The sequence below is a fragment of the Typopeltis vanoorti genome, chromosome 17, assembly GCF_054136105.1.
Source record: "Typopeltis vanoorti isolate ZY-2024b chromosome 17, IOZ_Tvanoo_1.0, whole genome shotgun sequence".
Classification (NCBI taxonomy): Eukaryota; Metazoa; Arthropoda; class Arachnida; order Uropygi; family Thelyphonidae; genus Typopeltis; species Typopeltis vanoorti.
In genome coordinates this window covers 102,527,941-102,549,989 of record NC_143565.1, presented here as the reverse complement: position 1 = coordinate 102,549,989, position 22,049 = coordinate 102,527,941, and the positions used below count along the sequence as shown (strand labels likewise).

Here is a 22,049-nt window from a genome sequence, read left to right as displayed (position 1 = left end):
ACCTCCTGACCATGGGGACACAATCTGATATTGCTTTCCTCAGATACCCACTGATTTTATCCCAAGCACTGCTAACATCTTTCCCTTGCAATATGTTCTGCCATGGGATGGCTGCAAGCTCACTCCGAAGCTTGTTATAATTGCCTAACCTGTAGTTTCGTACATACCCCTTCTTAATAGAAAAATCCACAGATTTTGCAACCTCCCAAGTCAATACCACATGATCGCTTTCACCAACTGGAGGTAATGAGGTCACCTTACTTATGCATATAACCTCTGAACCAATAACCAGGTCCAACACTCTCACACCACGTGTCCTTCAGTTACGTGCTGTTTCAAGTAATTATCTCGTAGCAGATGTATGAACTCCATTTCCTTTTTGCTACGTGATATTTCCTCCTTCCAATTGATATCACCATAATTAAAATCCCCCATAATAATCACTAAGCCTTCACTCATTGCACTAAGTTGCTGATGCATGAATTCAATATCTCCCCCTGTACTCCCTGGCCTATAGCAGCATCCAACTGTATATTTGGTTGCGTTGGTCACTATTTCGCACCAGACTGCCTCAAATGAACTCTCATTCACATGTCTATCATCATGATATACTACTTTCTTTGGCTGCAACACATCAGCTATCATCAACAGTACTCCTCCTCCTGTTCTATCTTCTCTATCCTCCCTGAAAATACTGTACCCATCACATTCAATTCCAGTGACCACATCTTCTGCTGACAGCCAAGTTTCACTAATGCCTATAACTTTTGGTGAGATTTCACTGACTAATGCCAAAAATTCTTCTCTCTTATTTCTAATGCTTCTAGCATTGGTATACAAAAATTGCAGATTCCCTCTAGATCTTGTACCGGCTTTAGAACTGATATATAAGTCACTAACTACCGTAGTCCTATGCCGATTTTTTTCCCCTCTCTTCTGCAATTTATTCTGCCTATAAGGATCAATAAATACACAATCAGTGCTAAAGTTTCTCTCTCTTACACTCAACCTTTTCAATATTAGTTTCCCTGCCCAATAACTTCAACCTGTTCAGAAAACAATAACTTCTTCAATCTCTTATGTCCTTCCATGTTAAGATGCAGTCCATCTCTAGCATACAACTGCCTTTTTCCTTCAAACACACTCCAAACATCAACAAACTCCAGACCTCTTTTTCTGCACATTCTTGCAATCATATCATTCATTATCATTGCTCGTCTACTTAACTCGTAATTGTCAAAACGAGGCAGCACACACACTATTCTCCCATTGACACTTTTCCTCTTCACAATATCTAATAATGTTCTTAAATCTTTTCCTACCCGATTTATACTACTTCTCAGGTCATTCGTACCCACCATAACTATCATCTTGTCTGTTTCATGCCCTCTCTTTATTGCTAAAGCCACTCTTTCTATTGTACCATCAGCCAAGCACTCCTCATGCATACCACTCTCCATACCCTTAATCATAGAATCACCATATATTTTACCACTATTAACTTCATTCAAGTTCACACTCATGGACTCATTCTCTACACTATTCAGCATGACTCTCCCAGCTTCATTACTCAACTCTCTATTACTTACCCCCCCCCACTCTCACTACATCTCATTTCTTCTTCGCCACTTGTGGTTTTATTATGTTGACTCCCAATCACTCCCATACTATTTATTACTGAATCATTCACCAAAGACTCACCCATATGTAATCCTGTTCTAGTTACTTCAGCTAAAGTAATCTCTATAGTCCTAATTTCTCTGTTTAACACATTAAACTCAGCTTTAACTTCCAGTATCTCCTTACCGATCACTTCCACTTCCTCATGAAGAAGATGAAGGTCATTTTTCATTTTCATAAACTCCCGCCGAAGTTCTTCCGCTACGGTCCCGATGTCAGCTTCCATTCCTAAACGCTCCAGCCTATCCCGACACTTCTCACATACGTCGACATTTTCTTTCTTTTCATTTTGCCAGACCGACCACAGATCCTTCACATTTTTCGGTGCATACATGTAGCAGTTTCCGGAACGCATCCATTGTGAAAAATCTAACGCTGAGCCAGCCTTTCGTGTAATAGTAGAAGTCCTGCGCGCCGCTGACGTACGTTTCTTGTTGGACGCCATCTTTACACGTTGATATAGTGAAACAAACGGCAGTGAAAACACAATATATACAACACAGTTCTAAACAATAATACCACTGAAGGACACTTGTTTCTAACCGATGCACAATTTTAGCACAATTTGTGACAAAAAGCCACACTATATTTAACTTTAAAAACACGTTTTCTAGACTAGCTTAACTCGACCGCCACATTTACCCATATATAAAATAAATAAAAAAATATTTAAAAAAAAACGATAGTAACCCCTTCCCTCCCTTAACCTATCAACCTAATGTATTATAGACTTAACCTTTTGTGGATAAGAGTTCGACATTTATTTATTATCTTAATGAACACTTGTGCATTCTTGTAAAAGAAAATCTTCAATAAAATGGATGTGTATATGTTATGCTTCATGAGATTTTTAGAATACATTTTTCTGTATGCTATGCTGATTTAAGTTACTTTTCCATTATATAGGAAGCCTAATTTATTGATTCCATTCTCATGAGGATTTTTTTTTTTCTATATAGAAAATACTGCAGGTTCAAGAATTGCTGCCAAATGAAAGTGATGTCATTAACATTTGGGACTGTGCTTTGACTTAATTGATTTTATTTATTTTAGTTTTAAAATATTATTATTATTAGTAGTAGTACAATTATTATTTTGGTAACCTTCATGAAGTCACTAGACTCATCATGGAAGGCACACTCAACCAGCAACTTGTTTATCATAATGAAGTTGGAAGTTATTTGCACTCCCTGCATTCACAATGCATTCTACTCAGCATCTACTCCTCAGACCCCTTCCTCACCATATCTTTATACAACTTGCAGGGATGACCTCTCGTTCTTCCCATCTTAACATCCACTTCTTTAATAATTCCTTCTGCATTAATTTGATAGAATCCCTTAACTAACTTGAAGGATTCTATCATATTTCCTCTTTTGCTTCTATCCACCAAGCTCTGTAAATCCACTTTCCTCAAACACTCTTCATAACCAACACTCCAGAATCCTGATATCACTTTGAACTCTATCAAGTGTTTCCACATCACAACGAAAACTGAGTGACCAAATTTGAGCACAATAGTCCATATATGGTCTGACCAATGCCTTATATAGAGACACTGCCGCCACTCCTTATCCCTACATGTCAATGTGCTTTTTATTATACCACAATACAATGTTCATTCTTTGCAACACTTGTGATGTGCCATTGGAACTTTAGTTCTCTGTCTTTATCATCACTCTAAGATCCTGAATCTCATCCACTTCCTGAAGTACAACTCCACTAATACAGTATGTGGCCTTATTTCTCTGTATCCCAAAGTTTAATGCCTTGCATTTATTAATATTAAAACTGCAACCCCACTCATTTTTTCAAGCTAAAAGTCTATTCGAATCTTCCTGTAGAGAATTAACATCAGCACTACTCCTGATAATTCTACCTAACTTTGCATCATCATCAAACATTTGAAGATCCCCAGCAGTTAATCCACATGAACTATCGTTAACAAATAAGTTAAACAGTAGGGACCCAAGAACAGAATCCTGAGGCACACCACTGTTATCTTCCTTTTCTGAGACATTGCTCCATCATACACAACTCGCTGGTATCTTTCAGAAAACCAAACTTCAACTCATCTAACCAATCTATTATCTGGTAATCTATCAAATGCCTTTGCAAAGTCCAAGAAATGATATGAATTTCCCTTATCTAACACATTTGTCACCTTATAAAATGTAAGCAGATTGGTTAAACAAGCGCTGCCCTTCAAACCCATACTGACCATTATAGAGAATCTTATGTCCATCAACACAATCCTGTATTCTATTTCTAACCAATTTTTCCAAAAACTTTGATCACAACTGCAGATATACAGATCGGTCTATAATTGGAAACTTCTGTTCTTGAACCATGCTTGCAGAGAGATATTATTTTGCCTTCTTTCCACTCATTAGGAACCCTCCCCAACTGCAAGACTTTTGTTAAATAATCAGGTCATGGTAACTCTTTTGCATATTCTTTAAAAATACATGGTGATATATCATCCATTCCCATGGCCTTATTAACATCTAACCCAAGCAACACTTCATACACCTGTGATTCTTTCACTTTTAATTCTCCTAATCCTTGCCTACCTTCCACATGTTGCACAGCATCATTCACACCATTTTGATATACACTGATGAAATGGTGTATAAATAGGTGCAGAAAGTTTTTTTAATTGGTTAGAAAGTAAATTATACTTGTAGTGATGCCAAGAAGTTATATTCTTGTTTAATCCTTTTTCTCTCTAAGTATGAACAAACAAATTTACATGTGAAGTACCTCCACAAGTTGGCTACTTGTATGTAGAGGTTGATGACTTCAACACATTTGCTTTAGTGTCCCATAATGAATACTTTGCATGCTTACACCTCAATTAATGATTAAACAAGAATATAATCTCTCAGCAAGTGTATCTGCAAGTTGCCATAGAAAGAAGTGAGCAATATTTTGGCAGTAATTTGGTATATGTAATGACAGATAGCATAATACTTCATAACCAGAAAACATCTAACTGGACTTTGAAAACTATTAAGCATGTAACAAAAAAATTTTATATTGACTTATAATAATATACACAGCAAATATAATGCTAAAACTAATTGAATTTTTTTGTTTATTGCAGGACATGTATGAAAAAATGATTAAAGTTGACTCTTCTGAACCAACGACAGAAGAACATCAGTTACAGGCAGTTACTAAGCCAAGATATATGTTATGGAGAGAAACAATAAGTTCTACATCCACTCTAGGATTCAGAATCGAAGGAATTAAGGTTTTTTTTTTTTAAAGAAATGAATATTTATAGATTTACTGCCAAACATTTCTTGTCCTCCAAAAACAACCAATTGTATAAACTCATGTTAGTTGTAATATCGACTGTTAATGGCACAATGAACATCGCTGTTGTATTTTGTTTGGTGGTGTATTTGTGGCTATTGAAAACATTGACAACTATATCTATTCACTTTTTTTTAAAATATGGTTGTTTTAAATTTCTTTCTAGAAAAATCATCCTTGTATCAAAATACAAAATAATTATAACTGTAACATGTTAATGTCATACTAACACTTCACGGTATTGACAACACCAACCAAAGAAAAATTAAATTAATTTATTCAAACTTACTAATATTTTCACTGGATTTCTACAGCTTCTTCAGAGCACAAATTATAACTGTGACAAGCACAAGGCACTTAACTAAAATCATTGGAGATGTTTGAACTCGTTAAGCTACATTTGTCCTCTAGCATAATTGAATTATTCAAATTCACCATTTATTCTAGTTATTTCATATGGAAAGGAAAAATATACAAACAGCAGGATGGGACTGCTATGGGTTCCTCCTCTTTCAACCTTCACTAGTTCACTTTTACATAGAACATTTTGAAAATCAAGCACTAAACAGCGTTTAATCACGTTAAAATGTGTTTAAATTTGGCCTCATAGTCCAGATATGGATAAATTTCTAGTGCATTTTAATGTTAAGCCAACATCCTAAAATAAATTTCACAATACAAAAAGAAAAATAACTGTCTTCTCTTTCTAGATGCACTACTGATGACTTCTAAATGGCTCATTATCCTTTTTCACTTACAGAAAACCTCTACATACAGGAAGGTACCTACATAAATAATCCCCATCTCAACAGTATGGCATTTTCAAAACACTTATTCATTGATCCAGGACTATATGTTTCAATGGCACAGCTCTTGAAACTGAGCTCAGGGACCTTCATAACACCTTTTTAGCCAATGACTGTAATCCATACACAATAGATAAAATACTACATGCATCTCCATCCCATACAGTACATCAGAAAAGATTGAGTTCTCTGATCTCTAATGGTCTGATCTCAGCTTGCTGCCTTCATCTGTTCTCCTGAAAATCAACTTAATTCTCTTGCACATCCTTGAGTGCATAAAGTTCCTTGTGTCTGTAGTTAGCCTATTTTGGACACACCAATAGACTCACCTTAAACAACACAAAAATTATTTGTGGTTATCCTTGATCATCTGTATGGAAAATTGGGACTGGCAGACCATGCTCTGGATACCCCTTCACATAAAAATGGAAGAAGACGTTGTTATTACATGGAAGTTGCTATAGTTCTGAGAGAGAATTTTTGGAATCAGCATCAGCTATGAAGTCCTCCCTCAACAAGTATGTTTGCATTAATTTGCCAAGGATCTAGGAGACAATCATCATGAGAATAGTTAGTTGGTCTCATGGGCCAGATAACTATAAATTAACTATAGTTATCTGACCCACAGTGATCTAGTTGGGTGTCTTATGCTTGTCATCATTATAATTTGTGCTCTGAAGATGCTGAGTATAAAACCAATGAAATATTAGCAACTTTCAATACATTAGTTTATTTTTTTTCTGTTGACTTTATTAATATCTTGAAGTGCTAGTATGAATAATTAATAGCACCTAAGCCTTTCAGTACAAATGCAATATTTAGACAAACATGGAAAAATTTGTTAAACAATGTAAATAATGTTTTTGTGTACTTCTGGTATTTTTTTGACTGTCTTTGATGTAAAATAGTTCAGTTAATCTTGTTTAACATTTCATAATAATTTCATAATATTCAATCGTTTGCAGTTGAATAATATGTAAGACTTAGTGTTGGGTATCATTAAAAAAAAAAAAAAAAAAAAAAAAAAAAAAAACACAGATGCTCACATTAAAAATGAAATAACTTCTTTCTGTTTATTGTTCTGTTTTTCTAAAGCAAATACTGAAGTGGACACAAATGATTTATCAAGTAGTCGTCGTCATATGTTGTTTAAGTTACTTTCTTTTTCTCTCTTCTTTTTTTATAAATCCTTTCTAGACTTATTCTTTCACAAAGTACAGTATTGCTAAATTTGTTCAGTTGGAATCTTTTATTCTAATTTTCCACATAATGGTCTTTTTTTTTCTATTCACTGTAAAAGAACTTTGAATCCATGAATATTGGATGATTACTAAAAATATGCTCAGCCAAATTAAGAATATGTATATTAAAATTTACTAATTATGGTATTTCTAATATGCATATATATATATATATATACACACACACACACACACACACACACCCAAGGAACTGTTTCAGTCTTTATCTATCGCATACGTCGGTGTATAAGACGACTCTCAAATACTATAGAAAACTCCTTGAAATCATGGGTTGTCTTATACGCTGAGTATAAAAAGGGAAGCTTAATTTCTTGGGTGAACATTTAGGTAGTTACATCATTATATAAGAAAATAGGCAGTGTTTATAAACAAATCAGATTAATTTTTTGTTACATAAATTTATTTAAAATATTACAATAGATGTAAGTCTTAAAAAACAAATAATAATTATTAACCTCAATTTTGATGTTAATTTTCTTCATCATCTGTTGAAAATAGTTCTTCAAATTCATTGTTTAAATGATCGGTATATGGATCCCGGTTCGAATCCGGTGAATTGATTTCGTTTTCATCGTCATCAGTGTCCCACAACAGATCGTCTTCTGTACCATCCATAAGATTAGAGATACCACACTTTTTAAATGATTTTATTACAGTCTCTACTTTTACTTTATTCCATGCTTTGATCACAAAATTGCACAACATATCAAATGATGCAGAGCACATAGATCCACCATTTGTAAATGATTTTTCACCAGTCCGCATCCAGTTATTCCCCTCTTCTCGCATGTGATCTTTAAATGGTTTGTTCAAGCAGACATTCTCAGTTAAATGACTACGAAACATATCCCATACTAATAAACTGCGTTTCTTCATTATACCGCCTGGTCGCATGTTTCACACATTATTTATCCATAATTTCACACCATTTTCGTCCATCCATCCTTTTTCGTGAAAATGTACAAAAACACCTAAAGGAAATTTGAACTTAGGTTTAGTTTTATGTTTGAAGATGATCATTGGTTTTAACTTGGTTCCATCAGTTAAACATGACCACACAACCATAAATCTTGTTTTTTCATGACCTGTACTTTGAACTAGCACACTCTTACTACCTTTAGACTACACTGTTTTATTGCTTATCATATCAAAGCTCATAGGAGTTTCATCCATAATTCCAATATTTGACAATAGAAATTTATGTTCTTGTCTCAACTGAATAATAAATTTATGGAAACTTATTTTGGAAACTGGTAAGGTCAAGATCTGCTGGTAGTTTTTGAGCAATTTTCGTTTTTTGTCGTATTACCAGATTTTGTCTGTTCATAAAACGATTACACCATCTTGAAGTAGCTTGAAATTCTATACTTTCATCTGGATTCAATCTTGACCATTTTAGTGCATATGCTCTAATCATATTTCTTGTAACAAAATAACCATTCTGCCTTTGTTCGAATACCCATTCTGCAATGTGATTTTCCAGTTGCGGCCATTGGATGATCCCTGTTCTCATCGCACATTTTTTCTTTGGCAATTTTTTTAAAATATCTTCTTTCTTTCTCCATTTTCTTACCATCTTCTCAGTTATGTCAAACTTTCTTGCAGCAGCACAGTTATTGGTTTGCTTCGCCATTTCAATTACCCTTACACCTTATTTTAAATCGGATTTCATACTTTCTTCATTTTGTTGCTGGTTCCATGATTTTAAATGATAACAATTTTAATAATCCTAAAATTTAAAAAAAAATTCAAAATTAATAATTAATTAAAATTGGGGCTAATGACTTTTAATTAGGATAATTTGCATATATGATATGCAAAAAAATAACGGATATGCATAGATATAAAAATAACGGATATAATAACAATACCTAACGTTGCATTAATACAAGAAAGAAGAAATTGGGGGGGGGGGGTGTCTTATACAACCGACATAAACTTAAAACCTAAACCTAAAAATAGCCTAAAATTTAGGCCTCGTCTTATACGGCAGTCATCCTATACACCAACATATACAGTAATTTTATATACCAAAATATATAAACATTCCTCCAACATAGTATGTTATTTGCCAGGATTCCATCAGATCTTGTATTTCTCTTCTAAGGCTTGTAATTGTATCAGTTAATCTAAATTTTGGTCTTCCTCTGGAATGTTTTGCCTAGCATCAAACACCTGTTTTGCTAACCTTCCTCTTTCATTCTGTTTATTATCATAGTCTGATCAAAAGATTCCTGATTGCAAACATTGTGAAGCATCTAATGTCCTCATTTATAATATGCTTCTGTCATCAATACCATCTATTTACCACTTCCCTAATTTTTCTCAGATCTCGCATCTGTGGTCCCATCTCTGATCAACTGTTTTACTTCTAACTCAACTGTGAGAGTTCCTTAAAAACATTTGATAGTTTGAATACTAAGTTAGTTCAGCATTTTAGCTAATTTCTCTCTTATTATTATTATTACCCAATGGAGACCCCATGGAGTCAAAGACTCATCTATGAGGTCCTTTTATTATACACACAGCTCATCATACCTTGCTTTAAACGCACTCAAATTCTCTGCAGACACCACACTCTCAGGCAAGGCATTCCAATCATTCACAACTCTGCATGAAAAAAACCTGCTTCTCACTCCCCTCCTCACACCCTCTTTATACAGTGTCCAGGGATGGCCTCTGGATCTCCCACTATTTTCTGTAGAACCTCTCCATCACTGATCCTATAACAACCCCTTACTAACTTGTAGGTCTCTATCATATCTTCCTCCTGTCCACCAGACTGCAAGTTGCATCTTCCAGAGGTTAGAAACTACCTTAGTCAGTTCGCCTCTGGACCCTTTCCAACATCTCTTCATCCTTTTGAAAACCAGGTGACCAAATCTGTGCACAATAGTCCATGTGTGGCCTAATCAAAGCCTTATACAATGGAACAAGAATCTCAATACTTTTACAAGTCATCATTCCCAGAAGCCTTTGTGTTGTCTTCACAATTTTGGCTATGTGTCCCCTAAATTTCAGATCCTTATCTACTATCACCCCCAGATCTCCTATTTCCTCCACCTCCGACAATATATCCTCACCAAGCATAAATTCTGCATCCCATTTTTGTTTTCCAAATTTTAAAACCTGACATTTTGCAACATTAAACTCCCATTCCCATGCCCAATCACTCAATTTATTCAAGTCTTCTTGTAAGGCCACAACATCTTCTCTACTCTTCATGGTTTGTTCCAACTTTGCTTCATCTGCAAACAACTGAATATCTCCAATATCATTAATATTTAACAAGTTAAACAGGAATAGCCCTAAAACAGACTCCTGAGGCACACAACTAGTAACTTTCCTTTTCCTGGATATCGCTCCTCCATACACAACTTGTTGATACCTGTCAGATAGCCAGTCCAATCCAATTCACCAATCTAATATCCAACCCCATCTGCTCTAATTTGACTATCAACTTATCATGCAGTAATCTATCAAAAGCCTTTGCAAAATCTAAGTATTACTGTGTATCCTTCTCCTCTATCCATGGAAGCAGTCACCTTATTGTAATAAGTAAGTAGATTAAAACATGACTTCCCTTTAGCAAATCCATGCTGTCCATCAAAGATAATACCATTGTTGTCAACCCAATTATGGATCCTAGTTCTCACAAGCTTCTCCAACAACTTAACTACACTATCTGTGTGTCAGGTGTTGTAGTTAAGTTATTGGAGAAGCTTGTGAGAACTAGGATCCAGAATTGACAACCATGGTATTATCTTTGATGGACAGCATGGATTTGCTAAAGGGAAGTCATGTTTTAGTAATCTACTTACTTATTACAATAAGTAAGTAGATGCTTGAGTTCTATCACCTCCTTTATAAAGTGGCACAATCTTGCCCTCCTTCATCATATAAATTTATTCTTATATTATTATTCCTCTTATTCCTCATAAATTTATTCACTTGTGACTCCCTATGATACTAACTTTGCATATTCTGTTGTCTTCTTTTCCGCATTTAATTTGCCTGTAAATTATGCATGTGAATATTTTATAGGTATATTTCAGAAAATGCATCGGCACCTATTACAGTTGGCTCTTATTATAGTAAGCAACTTGGTGATAGCAATGGTGATAAACCATTGCTATCACCAACTTGCTCACTATAACAGAAAAGTTCAAAAGTTCAGAAGAGACCATTGAAAAGTTCCAACCAAAGAACTACAGATTTATTGCTAGTAGAAATTCACTAAAGCAAACTGTTCCTATGATTGCTATGTGCTTACTATATTATTATTATACAAGTATCTCCATGCAGTCAGAAGAAGATGCATGCTATCATTTACCCAATACCTGTCATACCTCTCCTTAAATTCATTCGCCATTGGGACACTCATAACTACCTCAGGCAGTCAATTCCATTCATTTTATTACTCTCTCCAAGCAAAATATCTAGTCTGCACGCCCACACAAAACTTCCGGGGGTGACGTGTTCCCCCACGTGCTTTTTCTACTTGTCACGTATTGAAAAAAAAATTTTTTTTCCAATACATGAAAAAAAAATGTCAGTCTTATAGAATCCATCTAATAATGTACAAGTTTCTATCACGTCCCCTGTTTTCTGCCCATCAAGTAAATTTTGTAAACCCATACATCTTCAATTTATCCTGTTTATCCTCATAGGGAGCATTTAGAAACCTGTCACCAGCTTGATCACTCATCTCTGAATCCTTTTCATCACCACCTGATTCCCAAGAAATTCATTCAAAAAGGGGGTGACCAAATCTGTACACAGTGGTCAAAATGTGGCTGAATCATAGCCTTATAAAAAGGGATAATAACCTTCCTCTTTACTTATGTTCAGCTCAGTATTCAACATCCAAGTAAGCCTTTGAGCTATTTTGCCAACTTTTGCATTATGCCCTCTGAACATCAACTCTATCTACCATCACCCCCAAATTCTTAGCCTCATCAATTCCTACGATCTAGTGCCATCATTATTAAGGCTCCACAATTACTATGTCTGTACTCATTGTGCTTATCTGCCGATGCATAGTATTCACATCCCCTTTTGGACTCTTACCATTTCATTGCCTTAATGTGACTCTCTTACTTTTTTGGAGAACTTTCATATCATTTACCTTTGGTCTTTGTTCAGTTGCTTTTTTTAAATTACCTTATTTCTGACTTACTGCTCAAGATTCATATGGTAAAATGGTTGGTCATGGCAAATTGAAATTTTCAGTTAAATACCAAATTACCAGCTTATCATATCTTCATTATTTTGTGTACTGCATATGAATGGGATGTACCACATAAAGATGAGGATTGGATATTGGATCAGAAATCCTAGTCAATTTGCTAACCTATGTTCTTTCCAGAATATGTGGAAATCTCTTTCTGGTTAACTCACTTTAGTCCCTTTCAGCAAGAGTATATAGTTCATTTTAGATTTAATAATGCCAGTACATGTGTAATATATAGTAATAGAGGAAGCACTAGTGTTAGATATCTAACTTTAAGATATTTATGCATGAACTGTTTATTTAGAACTGTTTATTTTGACTTGCAGCAAGCTGATGGAGTCTCAAGTAAAGATTTCAAAACTACGAAAACAAAGGACCAAGTTTTGGCTGCTGTGAAAAAATTTACAGATGGTTATCTCCATGCACCTGTAAGTTGGTAGTTTCATTCAGATAATTAATATCCAAAGAATAACCTGAATTCTCATTCTAAAGCTTTCTAGAAATTAATTGCCAATAATTTTTAAGTTTCTTTGGTGTCATAGCATTATTTCAAATATTGAGAAAATGTAAAATCAAAAAAAGAAAATTAAAAAAAAAAGAAACTTTAATTACTTGAACTTAATATAATTTTTTTTTCTAAAATTTAAACACAGTAGCCATCTGTCTGTTACACTTTTCCAATGGGACCTACCCAAGTTTTAAGGGGAAAGTAGAGTCATTCCTTTAAAGATTATGTGGAGATCTCCTCTCAGTTATACAGCTTTGACCCTTAAGCACCCCACCCTTGAATGGGTTAGTTTGTCAAATGATTTCTGTTATAGCACTATGTTATTGCACTTTCAGTCATCCAAACCTTCAATTATCTGATCAGTAAGTTGCTCTCCCTAGATATAAAATAAGCTATGTAATTTAGCCAAAAGAAGAAGTGAATATCTAGTTTCTTCTTAAGATGACAACAACAACATATTCTGTAAAGAATGTAGTAACTGACTTCGACCCTCTGACCCAAGTTCATTCTACATCTTCCAGTGGTGTGCTATTTAAATATACAATAATATATGAAATGAATAAAGAAATAGAGATGGGTTAGTACATTAATTACACTGACTGTTAAATCTGGTAGGCAGAGCAACATGTCCACATCTATTGCATTTGGAGAATTACCTTCCAGAGGTAACAGTCAGTGTTACCTCTGGAAGGTAATTCTCCTAAGGAAGCTACTAACCCATCTCTATTTCTTTATTCATTTCATATATTGTATATTTAAATAGCACACCACTGGAAGATGTAGAATGAACTTGGGTCAGAGGGTCGAAGTCAGTTACTACATTCTTTACAGAATATGTTGTTGTCATCTTAGGAAGAAACTAGATATTCACTTCTTCTTTTGGCTAAATTACATAGCTTATTTTATATCTAGGGAGAGCAACTTACTGATCAGATAATTGAAGGTTTGGATGACTGAAAGTGCAATAACATAGTGCTATAACAGAAATCATTTGACAAACTAACCCATTCAAGGGTGGGGTGCTTAAGGGTCAAAGCTGTATAACTGAGAGGAGACCTCCACATAACCTCTAAAGAAATGTGGAAAACCGACCAGGCTTCTGACCTAATGTCCAATCCTCACCTTCTCGTGGTACAACCTGTTAGGTATCTACCTGGATTCTGAACGAACAAGGATGGGCTGGCAATTTGGGATTTAGCCGACCAAATTGTATTCTTGTTGGCTTAAACCACAATATTAAATGATGGTACAACATGATAGAATTTCATGCCGGCTGTGGCGTCGCTGGATTAAACAAGGTCCCCATTGTTTTCGCCAGGGAACCAGGGTGAACAGCGAAAAGTCGGCTACTAGAACAAATCCTAAAACACACCCCAACTGAATATTACCAGAATTGAAGATCGGTACTATCAATATAAAAAGCCTGAATGGCAAAGAAATGGAGCTAGCTGAGGAATTAGATAAGTACCAGATCGACATAATAGGGGTGACTGAAACAAAAAAAGACAAAAACTGGTGATATCTTTCTGAGCAATAAATACAAAATGTTATATTCAGGCAACGACAATCTTGGAAAAGGAGTATTCATAGTATTCAAAACTAAATACAAGGCTGGACAATGAGACTTATTTGTGTCTCTGGTCCCACAGAAGGTTCTCCTATGGTAGAAGTGGAGGAATTTTTTGAGGTTTTAGAAAAAGCAACTGACACAATGAAAAATGAAAAGTTGGTCCTTGTTGGGGATCTAAATAGCAGAGTAGGAAATGATTGGCAGACATACAAAAATATTTTGGGATAATTTGGAGAAAAGAGCAAAGCAAATAATAATGACAAATACTTGTTGGATTTCTGCTCAGGACATGGACTGGTTATTACTAACACCATGTTCCAACATAAAAATGTGCACAAATTCACATGGAGAGAAGAGGCAAGGAATAAGAAAAGTCTCATTGACTATATTATTGTTGATAGTGATGTTTTCTCTCTGGTGCAGGACACTAGAGTGTACAGAGGATTTGAAATTGGAAGTGATTACCATTTAGTCTTGAGCAGGATAAAATTGAATTTCATATTGAAAAGAAGAACATGTAAGAAAGTTTTAAAACAAATAAAAGTTGAGCAGCTCTCAGATGTGAACTGTAGACTAAAATGTACAAACATTATTCAAGAAAAAATGAAAGAGTTTGAGAACAGTAATCAAACCTTGGAAATTCAGTGGCAAGCTCTGAAGGAAACCCCGATTGATTCAGCCAGAGAGGCATGTGGTGAAGTTGTCTGCAAGCATAGAAAAATTAGAACTCCATGGTGGACACAGGAAGTTAAAGAGTCAGTGAAGGAAAAGAAGAAAGCATATCCAAAGTTCCTGGCAAATAAGTCGGCTTGTGCTCTTAGAGAATACAAAGACAAATGTAAGAAAGCTAAATGCTGTATAAAACTAGCTAAACAAAAGTCATGGGAAGACTTTGGTAAGAACATAGAAAATAAATATCAAAAAGGTGGCAAGATATTCTGGAGGTTGTTGAAGAAGCTCAGAAATGGAGGAAGGAATGCTGTAAAAGGAATTAGAGATGAAAAAGGTTATATGAAAACTGGAGAAAAATATATCCTTGAAGTATGGAGTAATTACTTCGAAAAATTGCTAAATGAAACTAGCAGTGATGACAGCACAGTGATAAAAAAATACTGACCAGGCATGCAATCAGGAATACATATCCATGCTTGAAGTAGAAAAAGCCATCAAAAGTCTGAAATGTGGAAAGGCAGCTGGAATAGATGATATCAGACCAGAAATGCTCAAGTATGGAGGTATAAAAGTTTTACAGTGGCTACACTGCATAGTTCAGAGGGTCTGGACAGAAGGACGACTCCAGGTGATTGGAGTAGAGCTCTCATAGTACCCATATATAAAAAGGGAAATAAAACTGAATGTGAGAATTACAGAGGTATTTCCCTACTGAGTGTTCCTGGCATGATCTATGCAAGTATACTTGAGAAAAGGTTGAGAAGAATTGTGGAAGAAAAGCTTGGTGAAGAACAAGCTGGATTCAGGCCAAATAGAGGCTTTCAGGATCAGATCTTCACTTTACGACAAATAGTCGAGAAAGCATGGGAATATAACAAAGATCTGTATTTAAGTTTTGTCGATTTGGAAAAGGCATATGACAAGGTGCCAAGAGAGAAGCTATTCAATACGCTGCAGTTATATGGTGTCAATGGGGCATTATATCAAGCAGTACTTAGTCTTTATTTGAGTTGTAAGTCAGCAGTTAGAATTGAAGGAAGTACAGGAAGATGGTTTAATGTTAAATCTGGTGTCAGACAAGAATGTACATTATCACCTCTGTTATTCATTATCTATATGGATTACATTATGAAGGAAAGTGGTATTAAACCTGATATCAAAATTGGAGATGTTAATGTCAGCTCCTTGCTTAATGCGGATGATGTTATACTTCTAAATAAATCTGCTACTAGTCTGCAATATTCCCTCACTAAATTGAATAACTGTTGTGATAGATATGGTATGGTCAGCAATAACAAGATGAAGATAATGAAAATAGGCAGAAGCATTGAAAATATCAGCTGCATTGTGAATGGAGAACCTATAGAATAAGTAAAACATTTCAGCTACCGAGGCATGATTTTTAGTGAAGATGGTAAATTAAATATGGAAATCGACAACAAAATCAACAAAGCTGGTATGGTAGTCAACTGAATAAATGTATATGGAATAAGAGAGAAATTAGCCAAAACACTAAATTAGCTGGGTATAAGACGGTGTTCAAATCAATTTTAACTTATGGATCTGAAAGCTGGGTCAGAAGTAAAACACTTGACCAAAGACTAGAGACCGCAGATATGAGAGTCCTGAGAAAGATTAGGGGCGGCGTGAACAGATGGCATCAATGACAATATCATATTAAAACCTAGGATATTAGGAAAGAACTTGACATTGTGAACATTCAGGAATGCGTTAGTAGAGCTAATCTCAGGTGGTATGGTCACTTAAACAGAATGGGCGAGGAAAGATTAGCAAAACAAGTGTTCTCTGCCAGTTTGGCAGGAAAAAGACCCCATATGGAGACCAAGATATAGGTGGATTGATACTGTAAAAAGTGCCTTAGAAGATAGATATATAAATATAAGATCTGGCAATGTTGTAGCTTTGATAGGTAACAGATTGATTTGGCAGAAAATTGTAGGTAGGAAGTTAGTAATGATGTAAATTTTTCATGTAGTACTATCATATCCTGATAGTACTACACACCCCTTGAGTGAGGGTAAATGTCAGGAATTTGATGATGCTGACCCATTCCAGGGGTCATATACATGAAGGTTTAGTCATTTGAAGGTCAGATAATTGAGAAATCACAGTATATATGAGTGATAGTCAGTAACTGAGTTATAAATAAAAGCAGATGAAATGAATTGGAAGTTAAATAGTTTTCAGTATGCATCACTAGGTAGCAGCACAGTCTAGGATGATATAATACATGTAGGAGACATGCTTGCACACATTTTGTAGCTGTTTTCAGCAGTCTAAAATGGCAACTGCGTTCAAGGTGTATATAGCTGTTCCATTGAACAGTGTACTGCTGTGTGTTTCTTTATTGTGAGTAAAGACTTCTTGCAAAGGACATTAAAGAGATGTATTCTGTTTATGTAATGAAAACATCTCACTTCATCAGCAAGCAAGCAAGTTCAAGGTTATGCCATCAGCTGAAAAGCTTATGGTGTTTTGGAATTCTCAAGAAAGTACTGCTGGCCCATTTTCAGAAGTGTGGGGAAAATGTGAATGCCACATTGTACTGTGAAACTTCATTGAGGCTTTGGGATGCAATTTACTAAAAAAACATCTAGGCTTACTGACAAGGGGAGTATTGCTCCTGCATTACAATGTAAAGACCTCATACAGCTAGAGGAATCCTGAAGAGAATGCAAGAGCATCGTGGGAGCTCCTTCAATCCACCTTACAGCCCTAACCATGCTCTAAGTGATTTTCACGTTTGAAACATGTGAAAGTCACTTGGAGCAAAAAAAAAAAAAAAAAAGCGTTTTGCCAGTGGCAGCAAACGTTTTGCTGATGATCAGGAGGTTGAAAATGAGGTAGAGAGTTGGTTCAGAGAACAAAAGAATTGTATGCTGCTGGTTTTGAAGGACTGATAAAGTGAAGGGATAAGTGAATAAATATTAAAAGGAATTATGTAGAGAAATAAATGTTTTTCAGTGTTTGTATTTCACTTGTTTTATTTTTTATAACAATTTTTAACTAACTGACTTCTTTTATGTATACACATGTGCGCACACACATGGCAGTAATGAATGAAACTGATATTTTATTTTTAAGCTATTTATACATGAACTGTTTTAATTTTGGTTAGTAATTATTATTTTTGACTTAATAAACAAGGCTGATGGAATCTCAAAACTACATAAGCAAAGAACCAAATTTTGGCCACTGAAAAAATTAAATGGTGTTTATTTCCTTAGCTCTATAAGCTTATAGTTGAATTCAGATCAAGAATCATTCCAGAGATTTTCAAGCCCAAGCATTGAGAGAGTGAGTCCCTGATTATTATAGGAATCATTCACTCAACTGATTTTGATAAAATTTGGAAAATAGCTTAAGTTGGATTTTATTGGGTTTCCAAACAGTTGTTTTATCAATCCCACTCATGAAAGATTGTAAACCATTAGTATGGTGGATAGGCTAAGGGTTAAATTATCCAGAACCGAACCCCTACCCTCCTTACTCTGGAGGGTTTTCATCACTTGTGAAGAAATAAACTATACAAACAGAATGATGGAACAATGCATTCTCCAGTCTTATTTACTTTTGCCAACAAGCTTTTAAAGAGCATATCAGTTGCTATTCTAGCTACTAAGCAGAGAAGAAGAAAGAATCATGGTAGTGCTTTGAACTTGTGTGACTCTCTTTCTCACTTTCATTTTATCATTTTTAAAAATACTTCCATCAGACTTCCACACTAAATGATATTACAGCAATGGCCAAAGAATTTCTGATAAATCTGTAAGGCTTTGAGTGTCTTTCCAAATTTTTCACAGTTTTAATATTGCTGTGAGTTTTGTAAGATCACAGCAGTACTCACATGTAACATATTGTGTGTGTTACAAATGTTGGTTACAACAAAGCACAATGACAACAGGTCATTGGGCTTTGTTGGTCCCAGTAGGCAAACCAAATGAAGCTATGAAATGCCACAGCTATAGACTGGATATCACTGAACATAGCATTTTATGTGTGTTTCTATTGCCAATAAACACATACCTTGCTCTGAAACGATTGGCAGATCTGTGTATAACTTCTCACTGACCTTAATCAGTCTTTCTTCTGCTCTCTCTGTTTCTTTCAGTCTTGAACACTACCTAATCATCACTGACAACATTTTATCACAGAATTAGTCACTTGACAAGCTTGAAGTGATGCATGAATATCATCCTGTTGATAATATGTCAACCACTGAATTACCAGCAGGCTACACAACTTCATTGTATCAATAGCTCAAGGTTCATATAAATTCAGAAGCATTTGATCAGGTTTGGCACAGAGGCCTACTTAGCAAACTGCCATCCTATGGTGTGCCTTCCACACTCAGCAACTGGATCGCCAACTTTCTCATTGGTCACTCACTACTTGTCATGGTAGAGGATTTCTCTCCTCAGATTTCCCCACCAATACAGGAGTACCCCAGGGTTTCATTCTTCACCCACTCTCTTCCTCTTGTATACAAATGACCTGCTCTCACAGACTTCCACTACCATCCATAGCTTTGCCAATGACAGTACACTCCATTCTTCCTTTTCATTTGACAAACCTTCTAGTGCTCAAGCATTAAGATCCTCAAGATCTACCATGACCAATATCCTGAACTTGGATCTTCTAGCTATATCTCAATGGGGCAAGGATAGCCTTGTAGATTTCAATGCCACCAAAACTCAATCCTGTCTGATCTCTCCCAACAAAAGCTTGCATCCCTCTCCCTTACTTTCAGTAATACCCAGATATCAAAACACAATTAGATGTCCCTTCTTGGATTGACCTATACCTCCAACCTTTCATGGCACAAACACATTTCAACCATAGCTTCTGCAGCTGCCAAAATCTTGGAGCACTTTTTCATATGAGACACCACTTCACAGCTGCTAACTCTATACATATCCACCCTATTGAGTTATCATTACTTATTATTACATTATCATTTGCATATCATTAGATTACATCACATCTCATTCATTTAAATTTTCTTTCAAAATGATAAAATTGTAAAACAGTGACATCCTATGTATAACCCAAGAGCATGAGCTCATCTGTGTTACAAGAAGTGTAACAATTGCACAGCATAAATAGTACACAAAATATTGACAATATATTTAGAGAATAATATGTATGTATTATTACATGCAGAATAAGAAGAGTGCAGTTCAGTAATTCAAAAAATGATAATAGTACACAAAGATATTGACAATATATACAGAGAACAGTATATATATTTATATTACACATATGTATACATGGATCATTATGATACACGTATGTATATACATGTGGATAGTGCTCCCAAATATGGGAGCAATATTACACATATTGCGTCCATATTTGGGGAGTTGGGGGGGTGCTCCAAAATTCTCTCTGTGATTGCTCGATTCTAGCCAGAAGAGGACAGTTCAATTAATTAATGACCCTCCCCCTTCTCTTTCACTCACACAACCATTTCAATTCCTCTCTCACAAGCATTCAGTTTCTTCCTTGTGTCTGTTCTACAGACACTTTCATGGAAAATGCTGTACTGAATTGGCTACTATTATCCCTCCACTTTCCTTCAAATCATCAGAACAAGCACTACTGCTGACCAACATCAGAGAAACATTCTTTCATATGTGAAAGACTATGAAAGAATGTTTCTCTGATTTGTCTTAAATAGAATATAGCTTTCATGTAGTTAATTTATTTTATTTCATTTATTTATGTAATTTTATTGTATTTTCACTGGAGGCCAGGCCAATAGAATAACCGTTGATCAAATCAGTGTTTCTTCATACTGTGTGAAATGTAATTTAGCTTGTCTCTGTATATATGTGTATACTCCAGATCAGGGATCGGCAACCTTTTCAGACTCACGGGCCACATTCAACTTATATTTTTGATAATCGGGCCACAAGCGTAGCATGAACAATGGATTCATTATCAATACCTTGCATCTTAAATATGTTTTGCTGAGCAGTCAAAGAAGCTTGTAATTTATTAATTTGATTTTTTCAAAGTTCACAGTTCAAATCCTTGTATTGGCTTTCATGTTGATTCTCGTAATGAAGTCTGATATTATATTCTTTCATAACATCAACACTTATGATTTCATAACAGCATCATTAAACCTTCCTTCATCTGCAATTTTACATTTTCTTGAACACGTTTTTGAAATTATTTTTAACTATATATGTGAAAATAATAGTTAATGTTATTGAATTATATTAAAAGACGGACCAGGGAACGTGACTGCAATAGTGTGACAAAATCTTGGTTGTCATCAGACAAACTCGCATTTGTTATCCCACTCATGATGACTCACATGGTTGACTCGCGCCAAGTTGCACGATGATATCACGAAGTATAGGTTTAAAATTATTTTTCATTTATTATTCATATCATAAAATGTATTATTTAAATAATTCAACATACAGGCCACATGTCATGTAAGTATGGTCAACCTTTTATGGGCCACCAAAAATGTTTGGGCTGCATGCAGCCCAAACATATAGGATAAATCTAGATGATGATCATTTAGATGTGGGTAAATGCCACGAATGTTGGTGAGCAGATGTGGAAATAATTTTTTGTAGGATTTTGTGTTTTTTATATTTTTTGGTAAGATTTTTTGTGTTTATAATTTTTTGCATTTTTTAAAATTAGTAGGCATATTTTATATCCTTACTAATTTTACCTTACTTTAAAGAAACAACAAAGTTGGAAGATTCAGTCAAAGATAATTTGTGACCATGCCCAGTGACATTTGTATTGTTGTCACGTTTGCATACCATAGCTGAACTTACATACACACTCTCACCATTCCTCACATAATCATCTAGTTTTCCTGACTCTCTGCAGTAGGTCTCAACCCAATTAATAATTTCTCCAGGCATCTGATGCCAATTCCATTCAAGTGCAAGCTGTATGTCCATCTTATACAAATCTGTTTTACCATCACACTTATTCTACATGT

At 35.1% G+C, this 22,049-nt stretch overlaps 1 protein-coding gene across 4 annotated transcripts in view; it reads left to right on the top strand.

The window, feature by feature from the left end:
* The window catches only part of IP3K2 (Inositol 1,4,5-triphosphate kinase 2), a 242,066-nt gene that overhangs the window by 213,446 nt on the left and 6,571 nt on the right, over positions 1 to 22,049 (top strand). For all 4 annotated transcript variants that reach the window (XM_090406781.1, XM_090406780.1, XM_090406782.1 and 1 more), the window contains 2 exons: positions 4,787 to 4,936; positions 12,629 to 12,730. In XM_090406781.1, coding sequence (XP_090262907.1) covers positions 4,787 to 4,936; positions 12,629 to 12,730 — 252 coding nt within the window. The remainder of the gene's footprint in view (positions 1 to 4,786; positions 4,937 to 12,628; positions 12,731 to 22,049) is intronic.